The sequence below is a fragment of the Drosophila subobscura genome, chromosome E (assembly GCF_008121235.1).
Source record: "Drosophila subobscura isolate 14011-0131.10 chromosome E, UCBerk_Dsub_1.0, whole genome shotgun sequence".
NCBI classification, from domain to species: Eukaryota; Metazoa; Arthropoda; class Insecta; order Diptera; family Drosophilidae; genus Drosophila; species Drosophila subobscura.
In genome coordinates this window covers 4,660,754-4,682,943 of record NC_048531.1, presented here as the reverse complement: position 1 = coordinate 4,682,943, position 22,190 = coordinate 4,660,754, and the positions used below count along the sequence as shown (strand labels likewise).

The window sequence follows — 22,190 nt, the reverse complement described above, 5'->3', positions numbered from 1 at the left end:
ATTCTAGCCACAGATTAGCTGGGGAAAGGTAACCCACATAAAAGTGTCTTCTGCAGGGTAGATATGTGAGCCGTAAGCAGATCCTGCGTTAAGTTTATGATGCCTAAAGAAGTGTGCTAGACTTTGAATTCCAGCTTAAGACTTGAGAGTATGTGAGATATGTGTGGCCATAGCCATTTTTTACTGCACAACTTTACCATTTAGTCCTTGGTCCTTTAGCTAACAAGTTTCTCTAACGATTCCTGCGCCAATTCAAAAACCTACTGACCGTAATTCCTTTCTTTTCCTTTGTATCTTTAATAGGTGGCAGTGGCAGTGGCGGCGGAGGTGGCGGTGGAGGCGGCGGGGGTGGTGGTGGCAGCTCCTCGGACATATCCAAGGATCACTGCAACAAGACGGTGGACATCTTCGAGGACATTAGCTCGCCGGAGGTCAGCAATCAGAATGTGGGTCGACCGCTGACCTGCTGGTATCGCTTCCGTACCCTCAAGGGGGCGCCGCGCGACTTTGTGCTACGTTTGCGGTTCAAGAAGTTCAAAGTGGGACAACTGCTGAATGCTACCCACTGCGAGGGCGGCTATTTGCAGGTAGGTGTGGGTGTGTAGGTGTGATTATGGGTGTGGCAACCGTTCAGCCAAGCGTTTGATTTATCATGCCCCACTGGCAATCCGTGCCACTTGGACAATCCGTGCTAATTTATGCCCTTAGCTAAACGATGACATATGGGGCTATTCCCAACTGAATTGAGTTCTCCTCTCCGTGTCGTGTCGTTGCAGATTGTTGACGGCAACGCCAAGACGGATGTCTCCAATCGCCGGGAGCCGGGCATGTTCTGCGGCGAGGCCGAGCAGCCACAGACATTCATCAGCGAGACGAGCTATGTGAAAGTGCTCTTCCACACGGACAACTTTACGGATCAGGTGAGAGCACAAGCGTCTCTCTTTAAGAGGACCGTCTGTAGCGGGGGAATTCCAATTACTGCAAAAGCAACAGAGCTGTCCCGTTCTTGAGAAGTCTCCAAGTCCTGCCACTTATACTAATAAACAAAAGTCTCTGGCAGCTCCTTCTGTGCTGGGGCACAATATATAAGTAAAGGTGTATATAAATTTCTGCATATTTATATTTATCACATAATTTAGGGAAAATATTACACAAGTCCTGGGCTGCCTGTCTGCACTCTTTACACTTCAACCTCTACACCTCGTTGCTCCAACCTCGCCACTCGGATCTGTCCTTCCTTTCGACTCTCATCTTTCCTTCCACTCCACTCTGCTCTCATGCCTCCTACTTCTTCTCATCTCTGTTTGTATACCCTTTCAGAGGGTATTAGGCTTTTGAAAAGATTTCATATTAATTATCACAGTGTTCCCCAGTCGAAACAGCCGGGAACGTACACTCTTTAACAGAATTTTGCAAGAGAACACAGCAAAAATCGTGGAGCTAAGGTTCTGTAAGGGTATCCGCAACTGCCATATCCTGACCTGTTGGCTTTCCTCTGGCTGTTGCTCTGTCGTGACCCATGTTGCTCTATCTGCTCGGTTGCATCTATGCAACTCACTTTCGCACTTAGGAAAAGGGAGCAAGAAAGAGAGTGACAGAGAGAGTTTTACACACTCACACACAGAAGGAGACAGATACTTTTATATATATTTTTTTATATTTTTCTTTATATTTTTTTGTGTGTATGTTTCTGTTTTTTTTTCCCCCTTTTTGTGAATGCATTATTCAGTAGCAGAACGTCTATGGCGTGGGCAGATCCCTGGATCCCTTGGCTGTTGTCTGGCCACCGTCTGTCTGCTCGTCCTGTCTCCTGCATCCTTTTTGGCTGGCTGGCGCCGTCATTCTACTTGCAGCCACCATACAGACACACACACACACATGCATGTGTCTCGGTATCCATGTGAAATTTTCAGTTCAAAACTTGAATTCTATTTAGCTTTGCTCCCCCGTTTGGTTTTGGCTGCTGTTTTCCCTCTGATTTTCCTTACTTATTATTTTTTTCCGTCAACTGCTTTGCTGCTGTGTTTTTGATATTTGCGGTATTTGCATTTATAAAATGAAAGATAAGTTCTTTATGTCAAATAAGGAATTTCAATATTTATAGTGCAGATTTTTTGGTTTCTGCTGAAAATGTCAGAAAAGAGACAAAGGGAAGGAAGTATTATAGTGTCATGACTAGGAATAACCTGGATATATTTATGATTATTCTAGTTACACAGAAAGTAAATAAGGCAAGAATGAACTATGATAACTAAAACCCTTTTCGTTCGTACAAATTTCTATAGCTTAACCTTACATTCGTGTCAAATACATTCCCCTAATATTTTTACACAAAAAGCAGCTTCCATGGGGTTTCTCACTTCTATGGCACTTTATGAATGGGATTTTGCCACATTTCAATCGCATGAAAAACCAATTTTCCCATCCATAATGATTTAACCTTCTAAATCACATCCGTCTATATATCCATAACTCCATTCAAGATTTACTTCTTTCATTCCCTTCCAGTCAAAGCTCTTCCTTCCTTATCCTGCCCCTGTCCCCTGGCTCCTGGGTCCTGCCGCCACTTCTACTGCTCTTTCTGCGTAGTGAATGCAGTCGATTGGCTTTATGCCTGAGCTTACAACAAGTTGCAGGGATGCGCAAACACAAACAACCCGACTAAAGCCATGAATGAGTGCTTCGGTGCTCCGTGCACACAGAGCCAGTGTGGAGTCCTGTGGCAGGACACCCTCCAGAGTGTGTCTTATGCACACCTTAATGGAGTCATAAATATTTATGAAAACTCTCCAAGCTCGCTTGGAACTTGCCAGTGAAAAGTTGGCGGATGGAGCGCTTTGTTTTTGCCACGCAGATTTGCGCCCATCCCCTCCCGGGCTCGCAGGACTCTACACAACCAAGATCCAACCCGAACAGAATCCCTCCAGGAACACAGACGGGAACTTACTTGGCGCGAGTGCGTCGTGGAAAGTTGTCGCTGGCTTCAGTCGCTAGGTTCAGTGGGTGGGATGCCTTTTTCATTTGGTCATAAATAAAAATAAGCGACAGCTCTGGCAATGTAATAACACGATTTAATGAGACACAGCACAGGACAGCAGGACACGGCAGAACAGAACAGAACAGAGTAGCAAGGGACAGTTGTGGCACTCATCCAGAGCACAAAAATTAAAAATCAGACAGCAAAGTCAGACTTGACGCAGCAATTAATACCCTTTAGAGGTCCATGCTGCAGCTGAATAATTTAAACAACATTTTGAAGCAATTTTCATCAACATTAATGATAGTTCGGCCAGACCCTCCCGTACAAGAGTATCAAAACAGCGAAACAAAAATAATTGCGTTTAAGCATTAAAATTTACATAAATTCAATGAGAAATAAATCAAAAATAATTTCACCAAATTGGCAACGCGACAACAGCGACAGCAAAGAGCAGGGCACACAACAAATCCATTTGAAATTTTAAATTATTCGAACAGAAATTTGTCAGGATATTAACGGGAGACCGGGAATGACCACAGCGAAATCCATCCTGCCACTGCTGCATTGCATCAGCATAATCATCATCATCATCATCATCCTCGTCATACCATCCCGTAAGGGAAAACCTGGGTCTCGGCTCTCCATCGATGGAAGAATACTCGCATTCAATGCATTAAAATTCCGCACATAACGAGAGGAGACTACAGCGATGGGAATGGAATGATGGGCATGGATTGAATGGGGTTTCTGATGGGGTTGGAGATAAAGAGGGGGCAGAGGTGCAATGGGAGCATGGTGCAGCATCCACGTGTGCAGCATCTGGATGAATCGAAACGATGCCTGCGTCTGCCATTGTTCACATCGTTAAGTGGCGCTAACGTCATTGACGCCGGTAACGCATTTAATATTGACATGTGCATTACGCTCTTCTCCTCGGTGTAGCTGCCGCAGCTGCACCACGCTCTGCTTCTCCTTCCCACCATGATAGACCCTCTGGAAAATCCCCCATCATTTTGATGTGGCTTTACCCGGCACCAGCATGATGCGGGGAGCAGCGAAAGGAGAAGCTGACTTTTGTGGGGGGCGGTGGGAAAATCCCCTTTGCGGTTGTCTATTCGATAATTTCGACTTCGATCCGGATAATTGAAATGAATGTTTCCAGGTATGGCCCGTGGCATGTGTTCATAAGCCTGGCCGTAAGCCTGTTATTGCCAATTATACGGTTAGAGGTAATTTCGCTATTGTTATTTGCTGTACAATTTGTAATCAAATTGCAACGAATAGAAACGCAAATAGTTTGGCAATCGCATCAACAGATAAATGATTGCTTTGTGCAATCTGCAAATATTGTGCAAAATTGTGCAAATAGTGGAGTTGCTGGCAAAAATGTACAAAATAAGATCAAATTAATTTTCAAATCGATCGATCACTTATCGATAAGCTGGTGATTTTTGTCTAATTAGTAAATATATAAAAATTAATGGAACCTGCCAGTTTTTTGTTGGTTCCATTCCCATTTGGTTATTGCCTCCGTGATAAGTGTACGATATTTTCTACTATATATTTTACCGCTATCTATGCTTTTTACTTCTTACCCTTTTGACGTCTGAACTCATCTCTCTGCCGGTGTTGTACCATTACTGACTTCATTTCGTTGGCCATTTGCAACTGGGTTTCCCGGGGCAGGCGAGGGCGTGGCTGCCTGCGTCACTGCAACAGCACGTCATTAGTGCTGATGAGGCCGCCAGGCTTTGGGTAGGGAACAACAGGGAAGCAGGGCAGACAGGGAAACAGTCAAACAGGATGGCAGGGTGGCAGTGGGGCCAGCGGAAGTGAGGCTGTTGTGGTAGAGGGGGAGCCGTAAAAGGCAGAAAGAGAGAAAAACTCAATGACTTCTTCGTTGTGTGCGTGTGGGTGAGTGTAGCAGGGCGAATGACACTGCACATTTCCATGTAGCATAAAGACCGAGGCAAAGAGACAGACCGTGACGCGGGCTGGAGGCGGCGGTTGCATGGGGAGGTTATTGCAGGTGGCGACTGTTTCATCAGGAGGCGGTCGCTAGAGGTGGCATGCCCCGTGGTTACTCCAACGAAACACGCAATTGTCGCCACGAAGCAACGAGGCAAGGCAATGGCAAAATTGACAAAATTCATCAACAACAATGGTGGGGGGTATGGCAGTTGGGGCTTAAACCATGGCTACTAATGGCTTGCAGCTTAGCAGGAAAAAGGGTCACGGACCTGCGTATACGTGATTTGCTTCGATTGTCCACTCATCCCACACGCTTTGTGTGTGTGTTTTCTCTCTCTATCTGTTCTTCCAGACCTACTTCACATTCGATTCACGCGCGGAACAGCAAACCGAAGTCTATTTGCGATATGGCCAGCATCCGGAGTTATATCCAAATCGTCGCGGAGAAGTGGTACAAGGGTGAGTAAATTGGCCAAGAAACAAAACAAACAACAAAAGCGAATCCTGAAGGGAGTGCTTTTTGGGTATTTTTGCATGCAAATAAGGGCGTTAATTCAATTTGATTCTGTGGGCTACAGACAGACAGACAATGTCTTGTCGATATTTTATCGTATCATAATCATATGAAAAAGAAGCAAGGACTCGATTCAGTGGTAACAGACGGTCGCATTAAATTGAATTACACAGGGCATATCCTTGATGCCCCTTGGGCTCCTTCTGCACTGCGACAAACATGTAATTTCAGGGAGTGGGAGGCGCATACTTTCTCTTGTAACATGGCTGAAAAAGTCGTCAATTGAAGCCATTGCCCAAAAAAAGCCGTGCCGTGCCATGCCGCCCTCAGCCACCAAACGCTGACAAAAATAAAACTTTGCAGACATTAAATTTTATTTGATTCTCTTCTCTTTTTTGGATTTGTTTTTTTCGTCCGTTTTTTGTTCTGTAAGTCTAACTTTTATCTTAATAAAATAAGTTGCAAGTTTTAAGCAGAAGGAGGGAAACAGGCGAAGAGCAGTGGGCCCAGTGCCTGACAGAAGGTTCAGAGGGAATTTCCAAGATTTGTTCCGATGATATTTGTGCATATGCTAGCAGAGGGGGTGGCGCGGATGAAGGGATGGGCAGATGAGTGCCGAAAGCTTCAGAGTAGGCAGAATCGTTTTCCAAATGAGTTGCGAAGAAATGAAATACGATTTACAGTCAAGTATGAACTGGAAAAACCAGGAGAAAATCAACGAAATTTTCTATGATTGATAAGGATGCAGAAAACACTTGAAGCATGAACAATTTGGAATAAAACTCCGCCAGGGATAAAAACATGAGTGGAAAAGTTCGTAAGAGCAACTTGTGAAATAATTTCTGCGCTTAACGAAGGGCAAAAAATGCTTTTGAGCGACATGAAACGAAAGGTTCTTTCTTTGATATTCTTTGTGTCATATTTAATTTGAAATCTCACATTGGAAATAATGGAAAAAAATCCATATAAGCATATCTAATAGATCTCCCAACCTTAACCTTATTATCAACCTTGAATGCCATCAAAAGTAAGCTCTTTAAGATCCCATCAATGGAGGCCCCTGAGGGACTGCTCCAGAACGGGCTAGTAGTAAAGAGAATGTGAATTCTACAATTCCCAGTCCCTTTCGACCACATGGCCAATATGATTTTTATGCTAATTTTGCGGTCACGCGCGCACATCGACACCAAAGCCAAAGGCAAACCCGAAACCCCGAACCCAATCGAGGAGCCAAAACCAAAGAAAATTGCCAAAGACAAAGAGTAATAGCCACGAGAAGAAAGAGAGGGAACGAGAGTTTGGGTGGAAAATGAATAAAAATGGTAATCATATTTACGCTGGCATCTTCTTGAATGATTTTCAGTTTGTTTAACTTAAACAAATTGAAAATTATACGCACCAACGAGAGACATTTCTTTTCTTTTTACAATTTAACAACAATTTTACAAGCCTGGAACAAAAATATAAAAAGTGTAGAACGTAAATTTGTGTTGGATGGAGAAGTGAGAAAGCGGAACAGAAATTTCCAATTCAGTGAACACAATTTTCTGGTTTCGTTGTCTCGGGAAACGGAATGGCTACAGATGGGGGCAAGGATCTGTAGCAGACCCGAAAAATTCCTTGAATCATTTTAGGTGCCTACTGAGTGAACATTTATTTCGGGGGCTAAGGCATGCAATCAATTTGAAAGCAATTAAATTATACATTCCGCCTAATTGTATTTTATTTCGTTCTCCTTTTAGATCCTATTGCGAACGCGAATATCGCGATTGTCGCCTGCAAACCTGCTATGTCCAATCACCGGCTTATCCTGGCCTCTATCCTCGCGCACTGAACTGTCGCTATAAGCTGCACACCCGTCAGCCCTACATCAAATTGTATCTTCAAAACGAGCAATTCGCTGTGGATGGTCAGAGGTTAGTTTTTTTTAAAGTATAGAAGAATTATCTGTAAATGATTTATATTATAATTTTTTTTAGTTTTATAGATAGGATCCCAATTCCATGCACAAAAAATGCTGTTGAGAAATCCGAAAATCATTCGAGTCATTTAAAATATTTATAATTTATGTTTGCGATTTATTTAAGTTTTTTACTCATATTACTCCACTCATCGCTTGAATTTTATTCACTTTTTTCAACATTTTTTATGGTTCAAAACTTTGTCCCTGGTGCAGGCTTTAAAAAACATTTGTTTTATGCAAATGTGCTTCCATTTTTCTCTATTTTTGCATCCTGTTTTATTGTTGGCGGGGCGATGGACCGAAATTAGTGTTAAGTAGAACACCCTGTAATTTGTCATTCTGGCACGCCGATTGCACAATCCCCCAATCCACGATTCTCAGGCATTTCCCAAACATCTAGATGTTGCTGGAATTGTTGTAATGCATTTGGCATCCTGACAATGACAATTTGACAGAGCGCTCGTCGCAAAAAAAAAAAAAAATTGGCACCAATTTGCTGGAAAACGTTGGCGACATGTCCTCGGCTTGCACTTTCCGTGTCTGCAACTACGAGTGTCTGTCTCTCTGTTTCTGTGTGTGTGTACATATCTGCATCTGTGCCTGGGTCTGGTTCTGGTTCTGGAAAATTGGCTAAAGGATTACGTTTTGAGTGAGGTTGCCATCACTTTTATAGGAGGAGGTAAAGGCACAGCTTTGGAGTCGGCAGCAGTCATGGCTGCCTTGTATTATTAATGCCAAAATGATGAAAATGTCTGAGAGAAAGAAAAGTCCTTCCCAACAATTGCTTAGGTCTCTCCCTTAAAACTGATAGATTGGGTTGGAGGAGCGGAAAATCTGTGGCATTGTGAGGATTTCAACAAAGGAAAATGACTAAATTCGTATGTACAGAGCTCCCCGAAATGATTGGGTAATTATGTATAAAATGGGTTCATCGAGGAACACGAAGGATTTATGTACATTGTTAAGGAACTTCAATGAAAATTTATCGATTTAAAAAGGTGAATTTCCAAGAATGAAATCACAAATTGGTAGGGATTTATGGATGCGAGTTGCTTGGAATAAATCTGGACCTTTGAGTACACGGACAGCAGCTTTAATTCTGGCAAATACAGAAAATTACGAACAATTTAAAGTAATAACTTCATAACTCATTCAAAGGCATACGCAAAATGAGCAAGAAGTGTTCTTTTGACTGTGAATTCAACCAATCATTCGGAATTCAACATGAATGCCATTCACCATTCATCAGGTGGATAATACCGATAAGAAACTTTTAATCCGTGCACTGATTGTCGCCTATGCCCACCCACTTGCCTCTGATGCACAAACACGTTTTTTCTCACAGATTTCTGTCTGGCACTAAAAGCCTCACCACTCAGTCACGAGTCAATTCAACTGCTCTTCGTCCCTCAAACCCAACAATACGCTCTTTTTGTGCCTTGAATTTTTGTCCTACGTGAGTTTTTTAATTGCAATAAATTCGATCGATAATTTAAAATTTCTCAGCTTAAATTCTTGCAAAATGTCTTTATAATATTAAATTTTTATTTTGCATAAATATTTAAATGAAAAATCAAGAAAAATATCCTTGGTAGAAAATAATCCCTTTGTGGCCATTTTATTTATTTGGGATAGTTGCACAAAAGTATTTTGGTCTCCATTTCAATTTTGGCTTAAATCAAAGCTTAAATATTTAATAGGCCGCCCAAGTGGGCATAAATCCCCCGTTGGACTGACTCTTTTCCTGTTGCGACAAACACAATTTACATTTGCTTAACCGAAATGACCTTTCACAGAAATTTGCCTCATCATGGGTCAAAGGTCCTGCTTCCGTCCCCTCCTAATGATGCTGGGGGTAGGGAAAATCCTTCAGCTTTTAACACTTTGCGGACTCCCCAGAGAAGAAACCGGAGTATCTCAAAGCTTGTTTGATGTGCAAATGCCCAAAGTCAGCATTTTTCCCTGTCGACTGTCAATTCCTTCTTTGGCAGGCAGGCAGGCACCAGCTACAGTTCCAGCTGCTGCCACATGCCATGCCACGTGCACATCAAGCAACAGCAAGTCGGAATTAGATAAGCAACATTCAATTTATTTTTATAGATTCAATTTGAATATTTACCTTTTGAAAAGTCCAACGGAAGGACCACGGACTCTCCATTCTTCCCCCATTCCCTGACGACGGAGGGACGAGACACAGACTCACGTCAAAGTTGGCAACTTTGAGTTGGGTCTCTGACAAAGTAGTGGGTGCTAAGAGGAAGCTCCAGGGGGCAGACAGCATGGAGCTACAATCCCCTTTAAGTGTGTATTAATTTGCAAGTCTAAGTTGCTTTTGGGGCTCCGACAAAACCCCCAATCCTGCATGTTGGAAAGGATTAGTCAAGCATTCCCCTTTTGAAAGTGCTAATAGAGAGCTGTGGGTTGGGATGCTTCCCCTGATTGAAAGTTTCTCAAATTCGAATTTACTATAAAACTGGTAGAAAGGGGTACATCTACAAGGGATTGGCTCATTTCAGGACAAAGATATTTCAAGATTCATTAATTACAGCATTTTGTTTCCATCAATTTGATGCTTATACGAGGTACGACATGTGGGTAAATGTTTACTTTATTTAATTCCCAGTTTAACTTCCATTTATAATCTTAACTTCATTTTTTCATTTGCTTTAAGTTTGCCTGAAACCCAGTTTAACCTTTGGTTAAATCTACCATAAATCCAGTTCATTCAACCTCCACAACCACAGCCAGTCCCCCCGTCCACATTCATTGGCTGCCAAGTCAGCAAGAACTTTTACCCCTGATGCTGTAGCTCTTTTATAAATCACTCCATTTTATTGCACGGCGGCGGCTCCTTTGGCGGCTGTCAAAAAACACAACCCACAACAAAATTCCTAATTTCTCTTCCCTATACAGATACGAGATATATATGTTTATAGAATTTCTGCTATAACAGCAGAAAAATACAGCAGGGGCTTTTGGTAGAACTTGGACATGGGCATGGGCATGGGATGCCAAACAAATGCAAAAGTCATCGAGTAAAAAAGTTTTTTAATATGCCAAAATTATTACCAGTCAGTGCTTTATTTTTGCCTTTCCCTTCTCGTATTTTCGTTGATATGTGTTTGGGCCAAAAAAAGTTTTCCCTCAAGCCCAAGGAATATTTTACGCCAGCTCTCTCTCCGCCTCTCTCTTTGTAATCAACTTTCTGGCCGACATCGCATTTATTATCAATAAGTTGGATTAGCTCTTCGAAATGCCGACAAAAACTTGCTGACAAAGTGATTAAATTGACTGAAACGAACGACTAGCTAATAGAAATCTATCTTTATACGTACACACGGCTAGATATAGATACAAAAGTTGACCAAAAGTTTTCCAGACAACTTCCCGGCGATGGTCGTCGAGAAAGAAAAGTCGCCAGAAGAAAAAAAGAGAGGACGGCTCAATGAAACTGTCAATTAAATTGGTATTTTTCTTTCACTTTCGAAATCAAATTCAACTGCTTTGTTGGCTTCGATTCAGTGTCTCCAGAGCCCCTCACCAGGCAGGCTTTCTCTCTCTCTCTGCCTCTCTATGAATCGGTTGGTGTTTGATTAAAGTTCACTTCGTAATTGCCAAAGTTAGCTTTCAATTAGAAAGTTGCCATTCTCGTACACTCACAGACACAAACCAAAGCCCAAATGATAGGTGAGAGGCATTTCATTTGCCTTTTGAACTGGCCACCAATCAGTCTGCTTCTCCACTGCCGTGGGGCAATCAGAATTGTGAATCGACAGGGGGCACACACAAAAAAAATGAATGGCATCCCACGTCCTGGCCTGTCATCGTCGGCATCCTCCACCATTCAATGGATCGTCTGAGCTAAGGCCATCTGCCTCCATTGGATGCCACTAAAGGCATAAAGGTCACTTTGTCTGGCGCACAGAGTTCTCCATCAGTCAGGGCTACGCCGCGCCGAGTCGAGTCGAGTCGAGTCGAGGCTAGACAACCCCAGCAGCAAAAAATTAAAAGCATCCTCTAGAAATTAGAAAGGGCTTCGGAACAGACGCTTTAGATTCTGCATTACTTTTTGTTTGCTTTTGCTTTGGGAAACTCTTTTTTCTTTGCTTTGGGAAACTCTTTTTTTAAGTTATTTCCACTGATTCCTCCCTGTGGAAGGCAAAGTGCAAATGAATGTCATGACCAAGGGCGGTGTGCGGTATTGCGGAGCATTTTTTTTTGGTATTCATCATTCAGTAAGAGCAACTTGAAATACAAAATGCCAGGGAATTAGTGTGTGTGAGTGTTTATATAAATATAATCTTGATCTTTGAGTGCGCAGAGACCAGCTTTAATGCCTGCAAATACAGTCCATTATGAACATTTTAAATTAGCTCATTCATAACTCATTCAAAAGCAAATGCAAAGTGAGCAAAACTTCCTTTAACTGTGAATTCAACCAATCATTCGTCCTTTAACATGAATTCCATAAACTGATTTCTGTCTGGCACTAAAGGCACTCAGTCACCAATCATTAAAACTTTTCTTTATCCTACTTTGTTTTTTACTTTGTAACTTTTAATTCACCAATTGGCATATTCAATAAATGCATTTATAAACTCGCTATTCATGGTGAAAAACTATATTTTTTTAGGTGTGAAAACGTCATTCACCATTTATCAGGTGCATTATACAGATAATTAAGCTTTAAAATTCACATCTCTATGGCTCCGCTTTTTCCCTTTTCTGGGTCGGCCACATGCCACACTGATGCACAATAAACTGATTTCTGTCTGGCACTAAAATCCCTCAGTCACCAATCATTAAAACTTAATATTTTTTTAGGTGTGAAAACGTCATGACCTGCCCGATCAGGCCAATTGGATCGGGCAATGAGCACTGCCCCTTCGACTGGCTGGCTGTCTACGATGGACGTGACGAGCACTCGCCGCTAATTGGCAAATTCTGTGGCCTCGGGAAATTTCCGTTCAGCATAATTGGTGAGTGGGGGCGGAACTCAGCCCAGCCGCTGGCATCTGATCCTAATATATTTCGATAATATATACTCTGTCTGTAGGTACGTCACAGTACATGTATGTGGAGTTTGTAACATCGCCGGCGGGGCCGCTACTGAATACAGGCTTCCATTTCAATGTTGGCAATTGGCCAGGACACGTGGAGACAGCCGGCATTAAGCATGGGGTCTGCGACTGGCTGCTAAGCTCCGACTCGCTAAAGGACAGCAGTGCCAGCGAGGGCATCTTCCTGAGCATTGCCCACTGGTATCCGCCGAATACGTCCTGCAGCTATCACATCAAAGGACATGCCGGCGAAATTGTGCGACTCTATTTCCCCAGGTAAGCATCACATACATATATATGCGATGCATTTCATTAGGGTATTGCCTATGATAATCACGAAAAGGATTCTGGTTACCTCAACAGTGCTGTCTAAATCTAAGCCATAATGTTTGAACTCTTGAAATTTCAAGGCGTAACGATCAGGGTCACCAAGAGCAAACCCGAAGCATTGGTCTTTCCAAGTTTTTCCATTAAAATTTTAATTTTGTAACGAGTTTTCAAGAAACATCCTAGTTGATCCCTCCTACAGTCCGAAATCCGTTTGTCGGTCTTTTCGCTACAAGTGCAAAGTTTTGTGGCCATGTGGGGGCGGTTTGCATTTCCTTCCTCCACCCACCTAACGGTGGTGCTCTGACATCAACCGCCTTGTGCAGTGCCTTAACTGTGGGCTGTTGGCAATCCTCTGGCCAGGACTTGGGCTTTTGGGCTTTAGCTCTCCTCATTGCGTTCTATGCTGTAAGCGTATTTTAATGAAATTTTCCGCAAAGATTTATGTGACATTTTAATTTAACGTGTCGGAGCTGAAGTTGTTCCCCACAAACACAGTCCGCATATACGCATACATACACACATATATTTACTGTAATATACATATACATATATATTTTTTACATTGTTCAGAGCTGGTAGAGACGGCACGGCAGCAGGCAGTAGTCAAAGTGTTTGTCGCCAGGCCGTTGTTTGTGTCTGAAAGTGCCAGTGTCTCTCCCTCTCTCGCTTGCTGAACTTTTTGGCCAAGTGTCGCATTGATTGTGCATTTCATTTCATTCCGAGAGTACGAATACGAGAACGAGTATTTTCCACTGCAATTTCCCCTCCCCACACCCCACACACATTTCCATTGCTGGCCCTGCGAAATATTTTATTGTGCTGCGGTTTTTGGCATAAAGGATAAGGAATGAAAACGGCTATAAGGATGAATCCAAAAGACTATGGCAAACTTTTCCAACTCTGACACTTTGAGGGCACATTGATGGTTGGGTTGGGTTTGGTTTGGGCTGCGTTGGGTTGCAAAACTTTGCAGGGCAAACCGGATAAAGAACAGAGTTTTGCAAGTAAATTGTGGGAGGAAATTTCATATTAGAAGCATAATTTAAGGATTTTAGTTGGTTAAGTGGTAAACAAGCGCCTAAAACTTGCAGTAATTCCATAATAAACATGCACTTTGTTGAGCGGTTTTGCAATAGTTCATTTGGTTGCACATCAAGTGAAATTTGGGGGCAAAATTGGGTTGTGTTTTGTCATGATTTTGCAGGAGTTATAGAAGACATGTTTTTCCTTCGATATCACCCATCTAGCGAAGTAGCTCCTTCCTTTTGTACCCTTTCTCCTCTGTTTTCTTTACATTTTCCATTTTCTTGAACATGAACACAACACTTTATCCGTAATCCTGCTGCAATTGCAATGATTCGTAGACCTCTTCCACACACACACAGACACACACCAGCCCAAAGTCATGCCCATCTATGGCTGTTGCAACTCCTGTAATTTATGCAGAAAATGTTGCCAAGTTTTTGCTGGGTGGAAACTGCTAAAGAAAACTATGTACAGGGCAGACATCACACGGGGCACTGGACGGGCAGATGGACAGGAAGAGTTCTCCGGCAAGCAGGATGGCAGGAGGGGGTTAAAATATCAAACAAGTTTTTGCCAAAAGATAAATATTTATGTCCACCTTCAAAATGAGGCAAAAGGAAGCAGCCAGGTCCGTGCACGCTCCCATTAAAGAAGAGGTACGCTGTAGTCCGTGCACCACCTCCATTGAAGGAGAGGCACAACGCATTGCATGCCCCACCAGAGTGTGGGGGCAGGTGGAAAAGTTTTGCGCACGTTTACACCGATTGCCATTAGGAGTTCAGAAGTGGGCAACATGATTGCGTGATTACAGTGCACAAAAATGCAACCGAACACACTGTAAGCAATCGACAGAGACAGAGACAGCAGAGGGAGAAACATGCAGCAAGGAGCGGGCATCGGGTGAGTGAATGGAAAAGCCACGTTAGTTTTTTGTTGTTTGGCGTAAAAGTTCCGAAAGTAGACGAAAAATGCAATGGGTAAACGCACACACACACACACAAATATTTTCATGGAGCTTTCGGTCCAAGTTGTTGTCTTTTTCTTGGATGCATCCAGTTAGTACAGCTCATTCCTGCTCTACTCGTTCTCGTTGTTGTTATTTGCTGGCAACATCTCTCGCTCTCTCTCTCTTTCTCTCTCTCTATCTGAAATTGTTGCAAAACGCCCACAACAACAGCTCCAACAATTGCAGACCATTACAAGAGGTTTCTCTGGAGTTTTGCTCTTCGAGGAATGTCAGTTTACATTGAGGCTTGAGTACATCCTGCTCTTCCATGAGATTGTATGTATGTGGGTGTTTGTGTGCACTCTCCTGTTCGACCTGCGGCCTGTCGCAAGAGTCTAGACGCTGTCGACATTGTTTCCAACAAAGTTGCTCATTTAAGTAACATGTCATGGCTTTGCTTTCGGTTGCTTCTTCCGTTTTTGTTTGCTACGACTTTGTCGTAGCGTTCTGCTCCTATTTTTTCTTTCTCTTCTCCAAGTGGTCTGACCAGATGTTGAACTACTCCTTGAGTACACACACACATACACCAATCTATGTATATTGCACTTAAGTTTTCGCCTAAGCAGCGCAAGAGAGAGTGTGGGTGGACAGAGGTGGAGTTGAGCGGATGGAAAAACAACCCATTTGCCTGGACACACACACACACACAGTTCTTTAATATATTGTTTTGTTCCGGTCGATCTACATCAAGCTACTAACTACTTGCTGTCTGCTGCTGTCCGCTATTGTCCGTTGCATTAAATTACAGCTGATTGCTACGTGGTTCCATCCACTAATTAATGGCTGTTCATGGTAGCTCAGGTTTACCGACTCTTCTAGGTTTAACGTGTGACAAAACGATATACAAAGTATACCTCAGTAGCACATCTACCCCATGCTTCACTTTGCGCGCTGTAACCCACAATCAATAACCAAAATAAAATCAATTGTCGCCAAACACTGCCTTCATATTCCCCCGAATGTGGCCATCCATTTACAAGCTTTGCAACAGAAAAAAATACAGAATAGCACATCAAAAATCTGCTTGAAATGCACAAGACGTGGCACATACTCGCACTTGGGCTATTTATAAGCCTTATGGCCGCATAAACTGACGCTTTGGGCATTTGGCCACGACACCAATCGACTCCCATATGCACATAACCAAGCAAACCAGTTGACAAACCCCAACGGAGTCCCCAAACTACAGTGCCCAAACCTCTAAGTAAAGAGACCAACCGCCACCCAACCACCCACTGAGTCAGCAGAACTGTGAATGAGGAGGGGGGTGTGGGATTCTGACTGGATTCTGGCCTCTGGAACTAGGCTAGGCTGCAAACGGATTACGAGGACATGCCGCAGGGCGTTGGGGCTTACTTTTCGACGACGCGCACGTGAATAACGCTATGGGCACGTCGTGGAGGGGAATGGCTAGTGCAAAAAAACAGTGAAAATAAAAAATAGTAACTCTGCTCTATTATGAATAGTCGTGGGGACACACTACACACTACAGGCATACTCGTCCTATATAAAAAAAAGAGAGAGAAAGAGAGCGAGAGTAAGAGAAACCAAATGAAATTTGTGCCACACTGCGCGCTGGCAGGGAGGTAGTAGATTAGGGGGCGTGCCCCTCCATTTGCCTCCACAGCATACTGCTGATGATGGTGATTTCTCTCTGTCCTGAATGTCCCTACTCCTCCTCCCCATGCCACTATCCTTTTTGGTGTGCCAACTTTTTGTGTGGGTTAATAAAATGTTGTATTATGTCATATTTTTTGGGCTAGAGCATGGAGTAATGTAATTGCATAGAATGTAGCGTTCACCGCAGTCTGAAATGGTTATATAAAAGGATATACAGGATACACATGAATTGCAGAATGAATAAACAGCCGTTGGCCATACAATTTGTGGGATAATTCAAAAGCTGCTGAGGAAAAGCTGCAAATGTAATCGAGATGAGAAGTTTGAACGTCATTTTGAGGTTTCGAGTTTTAGGATTAGTTCGGGACATCGCAAATGAAATGGAAATGTGGGAAATTTCTGTACAAATTTAAGTGCATTTTGGTTTGGTCTAGAACTTTAAACATGCGAGACTCCAAGGTTCTATGTTTGCAATTGCAACGCCATTTTTAGCATCCTTCTAAGCGCTGAGGTAAACATTGTCGAAGTTCCTTTTGGCAATTTGTAACAGAGGCAACCCCTGCAGACACTGCAAGAAATCGAAAATTTGCTCGTTGCACATACATATGTACATATAACTGGTGGGCTGCCACAAATAGTTTTGGAATGCAATTTGACACAAGAAGGAATGCGAATTGCATTCTGCGCGACCCCAAGCCCCAAAATCCGCCCAACGCAAGAGAATTCACCTGTTACCCTGGGGGGCCGATGGGGAATTTAAATTAAATTGTTATGTGGCCTGGCGGCATGCTTTCCCAGCTAAGATTTATGATTCTCATGCAATGTTTACCCTATTTTTCTACTCTTTCTTATAGTTTCCGCATCAATCGCATCGAGTCGCCGATTCTGAAGTACGAGGGAGACTGCGGTGAATCGCTGACAATCTACGATTCGGATCATGCCGATCCTGCGCGAATCATTAAGACCTTCTGCGACACGTTCTCGCGGCCCATGGAGAAGGTGGATTTTGTGAGCACCAGCCCCTCGCTGTACGTGCAATTCGACTCGAAGACGGGCAGCTATAGCGGCAGCTCACTGTACTACTGGGCCCACTATGATTTCTTCAACAACACACGCTTCGGCGACCCCGTGCCAAACACCCTCTGCGACGAGGTGATGTACGCATGGAAGCATCCGGGCGGACGCCTCCGGTCGCCCCTCAACTCGCTCATCTTCAAGCGCACGGGCGGCAGCGATGTGCGCTGCCAGTACAAGTTCGTGACGGACAAGCGGCTGTACGCACGGGCCATCATCGAGGTGAACTCCGTGTCCTTCAAGGAGCTGCCGTACAACAGCAACGCGTGCACCAGGTGCCACGAGGAGCGGGTGGACAAGCTGGTCATCTGGGAGGAGCGGGACAAGTATCAGAACAATCTCGCCTGCTTCTGCGACAACATACCGCGGGCGGTGCGCGTCATATCGTCGGCGGATCAGATGAACCTCGAGATGATAGTCCAGGGCCAGCACGCCATCACCTCCTACTTCAAGAACCCCAATCCGCTCTTCGAGGCCACGTACGAGTTCGCCCATGGTCCGCTGTGTGGTCCCATTACCCTGGGCCCTTCGCCGGACGGTGAGCTGGTTTTCCCCTACAAGAAGGCCCTCGCGATGGTGGCCGGACCGATGGCTCCGCCCGAGCACCACTACCGCCGCGAGAAATGCATCTGGGAGCTGAAGGTGGCCGCCCAGCGGGACCTGTGGCTCAACCTGGAGAAGGCGCGTTTCGCCGATCGCAGCTGTGAGAGCGCCAAGATCGAGGTGTATCTGGCTGGACGGCTGGAGCCGCGCTTTGTGGTCTGCCCGGAGAACATATCGATGGCCAGGGATCTGCCCATCCTGACCACGGCCGAGCTGGGGGCCACCGGGGCCGACCAGGAGCCACTGCCCGTGCTCATCCAGTACACGGGCGACGGTCAGCCAGGCCGCAACATATTCCGCCTGGTCTGGAGCGAGCTCTTCCACCTGCCGCGCAATCCCGACGGCAGTCTGGCCGCCTCCCTCCTGCAGGACGCCGACTGTGACTTCCGCTGCCCGGGCAACACAGAGGTCTGCATACCCCGCCACCTGCTCTGCAACGGAGTGGCCAACTGCCCCAATGTGACGCACTCCTCGACGCTCGACCAGCTGACGCGTCACATCGAGTGGAACCTCGAGCAGCTCGGCCTCCTGCACCACGCCGGCGACTACCGCCAGCTGGTGCTGCACGACGAGTCGCCAGAGATCTGCCTGCGGCGGGACCTCAGCGAGCTGCCCTACGGAAAGCTCTCCCTCATCGCCCTGGGCCTGTGCCTAATGTTCGCCCTGCTCTTTGCCATCTTGCGCCGCATGTGCCAGAGGGCGCCCAAGCAGCCGGGCTTGCATCAATTGCAAGAGGATTACTAAATGGAATTCTGACAGGTATTTCAGAGTTGGTACTTTCTGGGAGATTTTGTAAGGGATTAAAATGAGGGTGATAGGAGTTTACAAGGCGTGCTGCAAGTTTTTGTGGCAATTAAAGTGTAGAAAGTAGAGTATCTACGAAGTGTGGCACACATTTAGCATAGAGTTTGGCACCAAAATCGATTTGTTTTCCAGGTTTACTTTAAATATTTGTGTATACCTATCGGGCATACTTTGATATTATTTTACAAATAGTGGAAACCATTCGAGGTACCATTTTCACTTTGAAGATGATGTGTTAGCTTTAGGTAAATTTTACTTAAACAAATATCAAAAGTTCTAGATTAAATTTCATTAAAAAACAAAAATCTAAAGCGCTACCAGCGCCCAAAGGCACACTTTTCATCCATTATACACTGCCAAAAACTTCCACAAGCATCTGCCAGATACTTCCCTTCTCTGCTCACCCACACCCTACTATGCCCAAAACCAAATGCTATCTGAATCTGAGTCTATTACTCTGCCTCTACGTGACATCTAATGAATATTAATTGCAAAAAATTGTACGATAAAAACGAAGCGGAAAAAAATGCCCTTCAAACACTTTAATGTTTAAAAAACAAAGACACACATAAAAGACATATAAAAAATGTATGAAAACTGCCCTGAATAAATTAATTAAAACAAGAGTAATTGTCACGTGATAATTGTTAAAATGAGGAATGTTGAACGAAACCAAAAAAAATTATAATAAAAACCACACAAATAAATACTTTTGAAAAGGCATAAGCTGAAAAGAAACGAGAGTTTAATTAAGGCAAACAGGTAAAATGGCAAAACGAGGAACGAAAGCAGAGAGAAACGTACAGCAATTTAATTCAACGTATTAATAATAATTGTTGGTGGTTTTTATTAGCTATTATATCTATGAAATATAATACGAGAATCCATTGTATTATTATTGGCAAATTGTCAAACAAAAACCACAAAGAAAAACCACATACATACATAGATACACATGTGTGTATATGTATACATGAATATGTATTTAATGTACGATACATAGGGTCTATTTTTTGCACATAGATATTTACCTAGAACATAATTCAACGAAGAACTTCCCCACTCTCCCCCCCCTTGAACAACAGTGGATTCCAAATACATATGTAATTGCAAACATTTTGTGAGGAAATTTGGTGAAATATTGTAATTTCCTTGTGTGTGTCCCACACTCCTCCGAAATAATGGACAATTGTAAATTGAAACGTGGAAATGGTTTTAGCATTTAAGTCGGTGTAGAATGGCATCACATGGGCATTGCTGTCGTGCTCCCAATTCAAATATCATCTTACATTACGCCCTCCCCCGTACACAGCAACACACACGAATCATCCTTGAATCTGGATCTTTAAGGTACAGTTTTTCCCCGTGCAACTTTGCAGCAATGCCCAAAGAAGAAGATGAGAGAAAGCTAAATAGAGGGTGGGATATGCCACACAAATAATATAAAAAAAACAAACAAACAGATATTAGGACACATATTTTAGTGTACATCAGAATTAAATGTATAAATAAAACAAAAACAATAAAAGCGAAAATAAATTGAGAAATTTGGAAATATTTTGCATGAATCAAATTACGGCGGGTAAACCAGGTCGACCAATGCCAAAGCAACTCTGCAGCGGCAAGTGGTAAAAAAAAAGGTACAGCACGATAGAAAGAATGCAAAACACAAAGTAAATAATGGCAGAAAGCCAAAGATGAAAATGCTACCAATACCAATGCACGTCGTCACCACCGAGAGCGAAGAAAGAGTTGAGAAAAGAAAGCAAAGGAAAGGAGTACCACCACCAACAACAACAACACACTAAACGGTCACTCAAGAAATAAAGAGCAAGAGAAGCAAGAGAGAAAGAAGCAAAGAGTAATACAATAGGTGAAGGCATAACGCAATATCTGCCACGTCACTTGTGGAAAATACAGCCCTGGGCAGGCTGAAAACAAAGAAATTGAGAAGAAAGTAAGCGATGACAAGCGCTCAACGAAAGCGTAGAGAGACGCCAGAAAGGGACAGCGACTACGTCGGCGATTTATATGTCAGAAGGCGATCAGAGGGCAAACGTACTCCTACGTCTCTTTGGGTCACTGTCAAAAAAGTGTCGAGAGCTAAGCAACGCGACGAGCGAAAGGCGAACGTGAAATTGTAAAAAAAAGCGAAAAACTGTTACTAGTTCCTCCATTCCTTTTGTTTATTTGTTTTGGCGATTGTGTTCCTTTTTGGCTTGTAAAATGGAAAAGTTCGGTGCACCTCGTGGCAAGCGTCCGCGCGTTCAAATATCGATGGAACAGAAGGAACAGGCCATTGCCCGCATTATCAAAGGCGAGACCAAGGCCGGCATCTCCCGTGAGCTTGGCGTGCCCGAGTCCACGGTCCGTGGCTGGGTGAAGCGCTCCGAGCAGCGCATCGCTCGCGAGACAGACGAAATGCATAGTGAGTAACCATCCAAGTTTTTTGTATTACAAAATTCATGTAGTACATCATGCAGATCCAAAAATGATGCCATCACCGCCAAAGGGATGGAAGGTACCGCAAAAGCGCAAGTTCAATGGTCACCCTGTGCCTCCAGTGTCACCAGCTTCGATGGCAGCTGCCCGAAAGTACATCAGAGAGTCACTAGCGATGCCAATGCAGGCTCCAATTCAGATGCCGGCTCCTCGGCCCCATCCGGTTGTCCTGCCACCGCTACCCTTGCTTTTTCTAATGCCCCTTCAATCGGTCTACGAGACGGACGACAGTCAGATGATCTACTGGTTGCACATCTTCAATGCGGGAATCCTCAACTTCACATGCATCGCCACGGCCGCTTTCCAGCAGGCGCGTGCCCTTGGCTACGATAATCGCCTGACGTTGTGGCAGATTATTAACAAATACGTGGAAGAAGCTGCACTCAATGTGTCCACAAATGGGGGTGTGTTCGTAAATCCATTGCCGAAACCCAATCGACCGCGCATTGGTAACATTTCCCAAGCCAACGTGCCACATCACATCACAGCCGAGGATGATGAAGAGAACGAGGAACCCTGTTAAAGGCAACAATCTCTTGGGGTTTATATAATGTTAATGACTATCTTAAGGGGGGGTGCAAATGATGATTAATTAAAGATTTTCTTGGCGGGTGTACATACAAATATCTATTATGTTCTTGTTTAATGTGAGTTAAATTTTCTTGGTCGTTGCTTACAAAAGAGTTAAAATTTCTTGAAGCAACCACAGCAACCATCGCTTTTGGTAGGTAAATGTG

General features: G+C 43.9%; 2 protein-coding genes across 2 annotated transcripts; both read left to right on the top strand.

Moving 5' to 3' along the window:
• The first annotated feature begins 313 nt into the window (after window positions 1–313).
• LOC117890968 lies at window positions 314–18,970 on the top strand. The gene is made up of 7 exons (XM_034796107.1): window positions 314–587; window positions 777–920; window positions 5,304–5,410; window positions 7,208–7,381; window positions 12,253–12,407; window positions 12,485–12,764; window positions 17,325–18,970. The coding sequence occupies exons 2-7, from the start codon at window positions 828–830 to the stop codon at window positions 18,889–18,891; spliced, it is 2,376 nt and encodes a 791-aa protein (XP_034651998.1). The 5' UTR covers window positions 314–587; window positions 777–827; the 3' UTR covers window positions 18,892–18,970.
• On the top strand, window positions 10,824–22,023 carry LOC117890969. Its single transcript, XM_034796108.1, has 3 exons — window positions 10,824–10,841; window positions 20,800–21,379; window positions 21,435–22,023. Exons 2-3 carry the CDS (start codon window positions 21,178–21,180, stop codon window positions 21,974–21,976), a joined length of 744 nt encoding a protein of 247 aa, XP_034651999.1. The 5' UTR covers window positions 10,824–10,841; window positions 20,800–21,177; the 3' UTR covers window positions 21,977–22,023.
• The last annotated feature ends 167 nt before the right edge of the window (window positions 22,024–22,190 follow it).

Bases quoted from the DNA above. Each gene is read 5' to 3' on its own strand.
- LOC117890968 (XM_034796107.1), top strand. From the start codon at position 828: ATGTTCTGCGGCGAGGCCGAGCAGCCACAGACATTCATCAGCGAGACG. The intron at 5,411-7,207 runs GTGAGTAAATTG...TTCTCCTTTTAG, and splicing joins CGCGGAGAAGTGGTACAAGG to ATCCTATTGCGAACGCGAAT. The intron at 7,382-12,252 runs GTTAGTTTTTTT...ATATTTTTTTAG, and splicing joins TTCGCTGTGGATGGTCAGAG to GTGTGAAAACGTCATGACCT.
- LOC117890969 (XM_034796108.1), top strand. From the start codon at position 21,178: ATGGAAAAGTTCGGTGCACCTCGTGGCAAGCGTCCGCGCGTTCAAATA. The intron at 21,380-21,434 runs GTGAGTAACCAT...TACATCATGCAG, and splicing joins CGAGACAGACGAAATGCATA to ATCCAAAAATGATGCCATCA.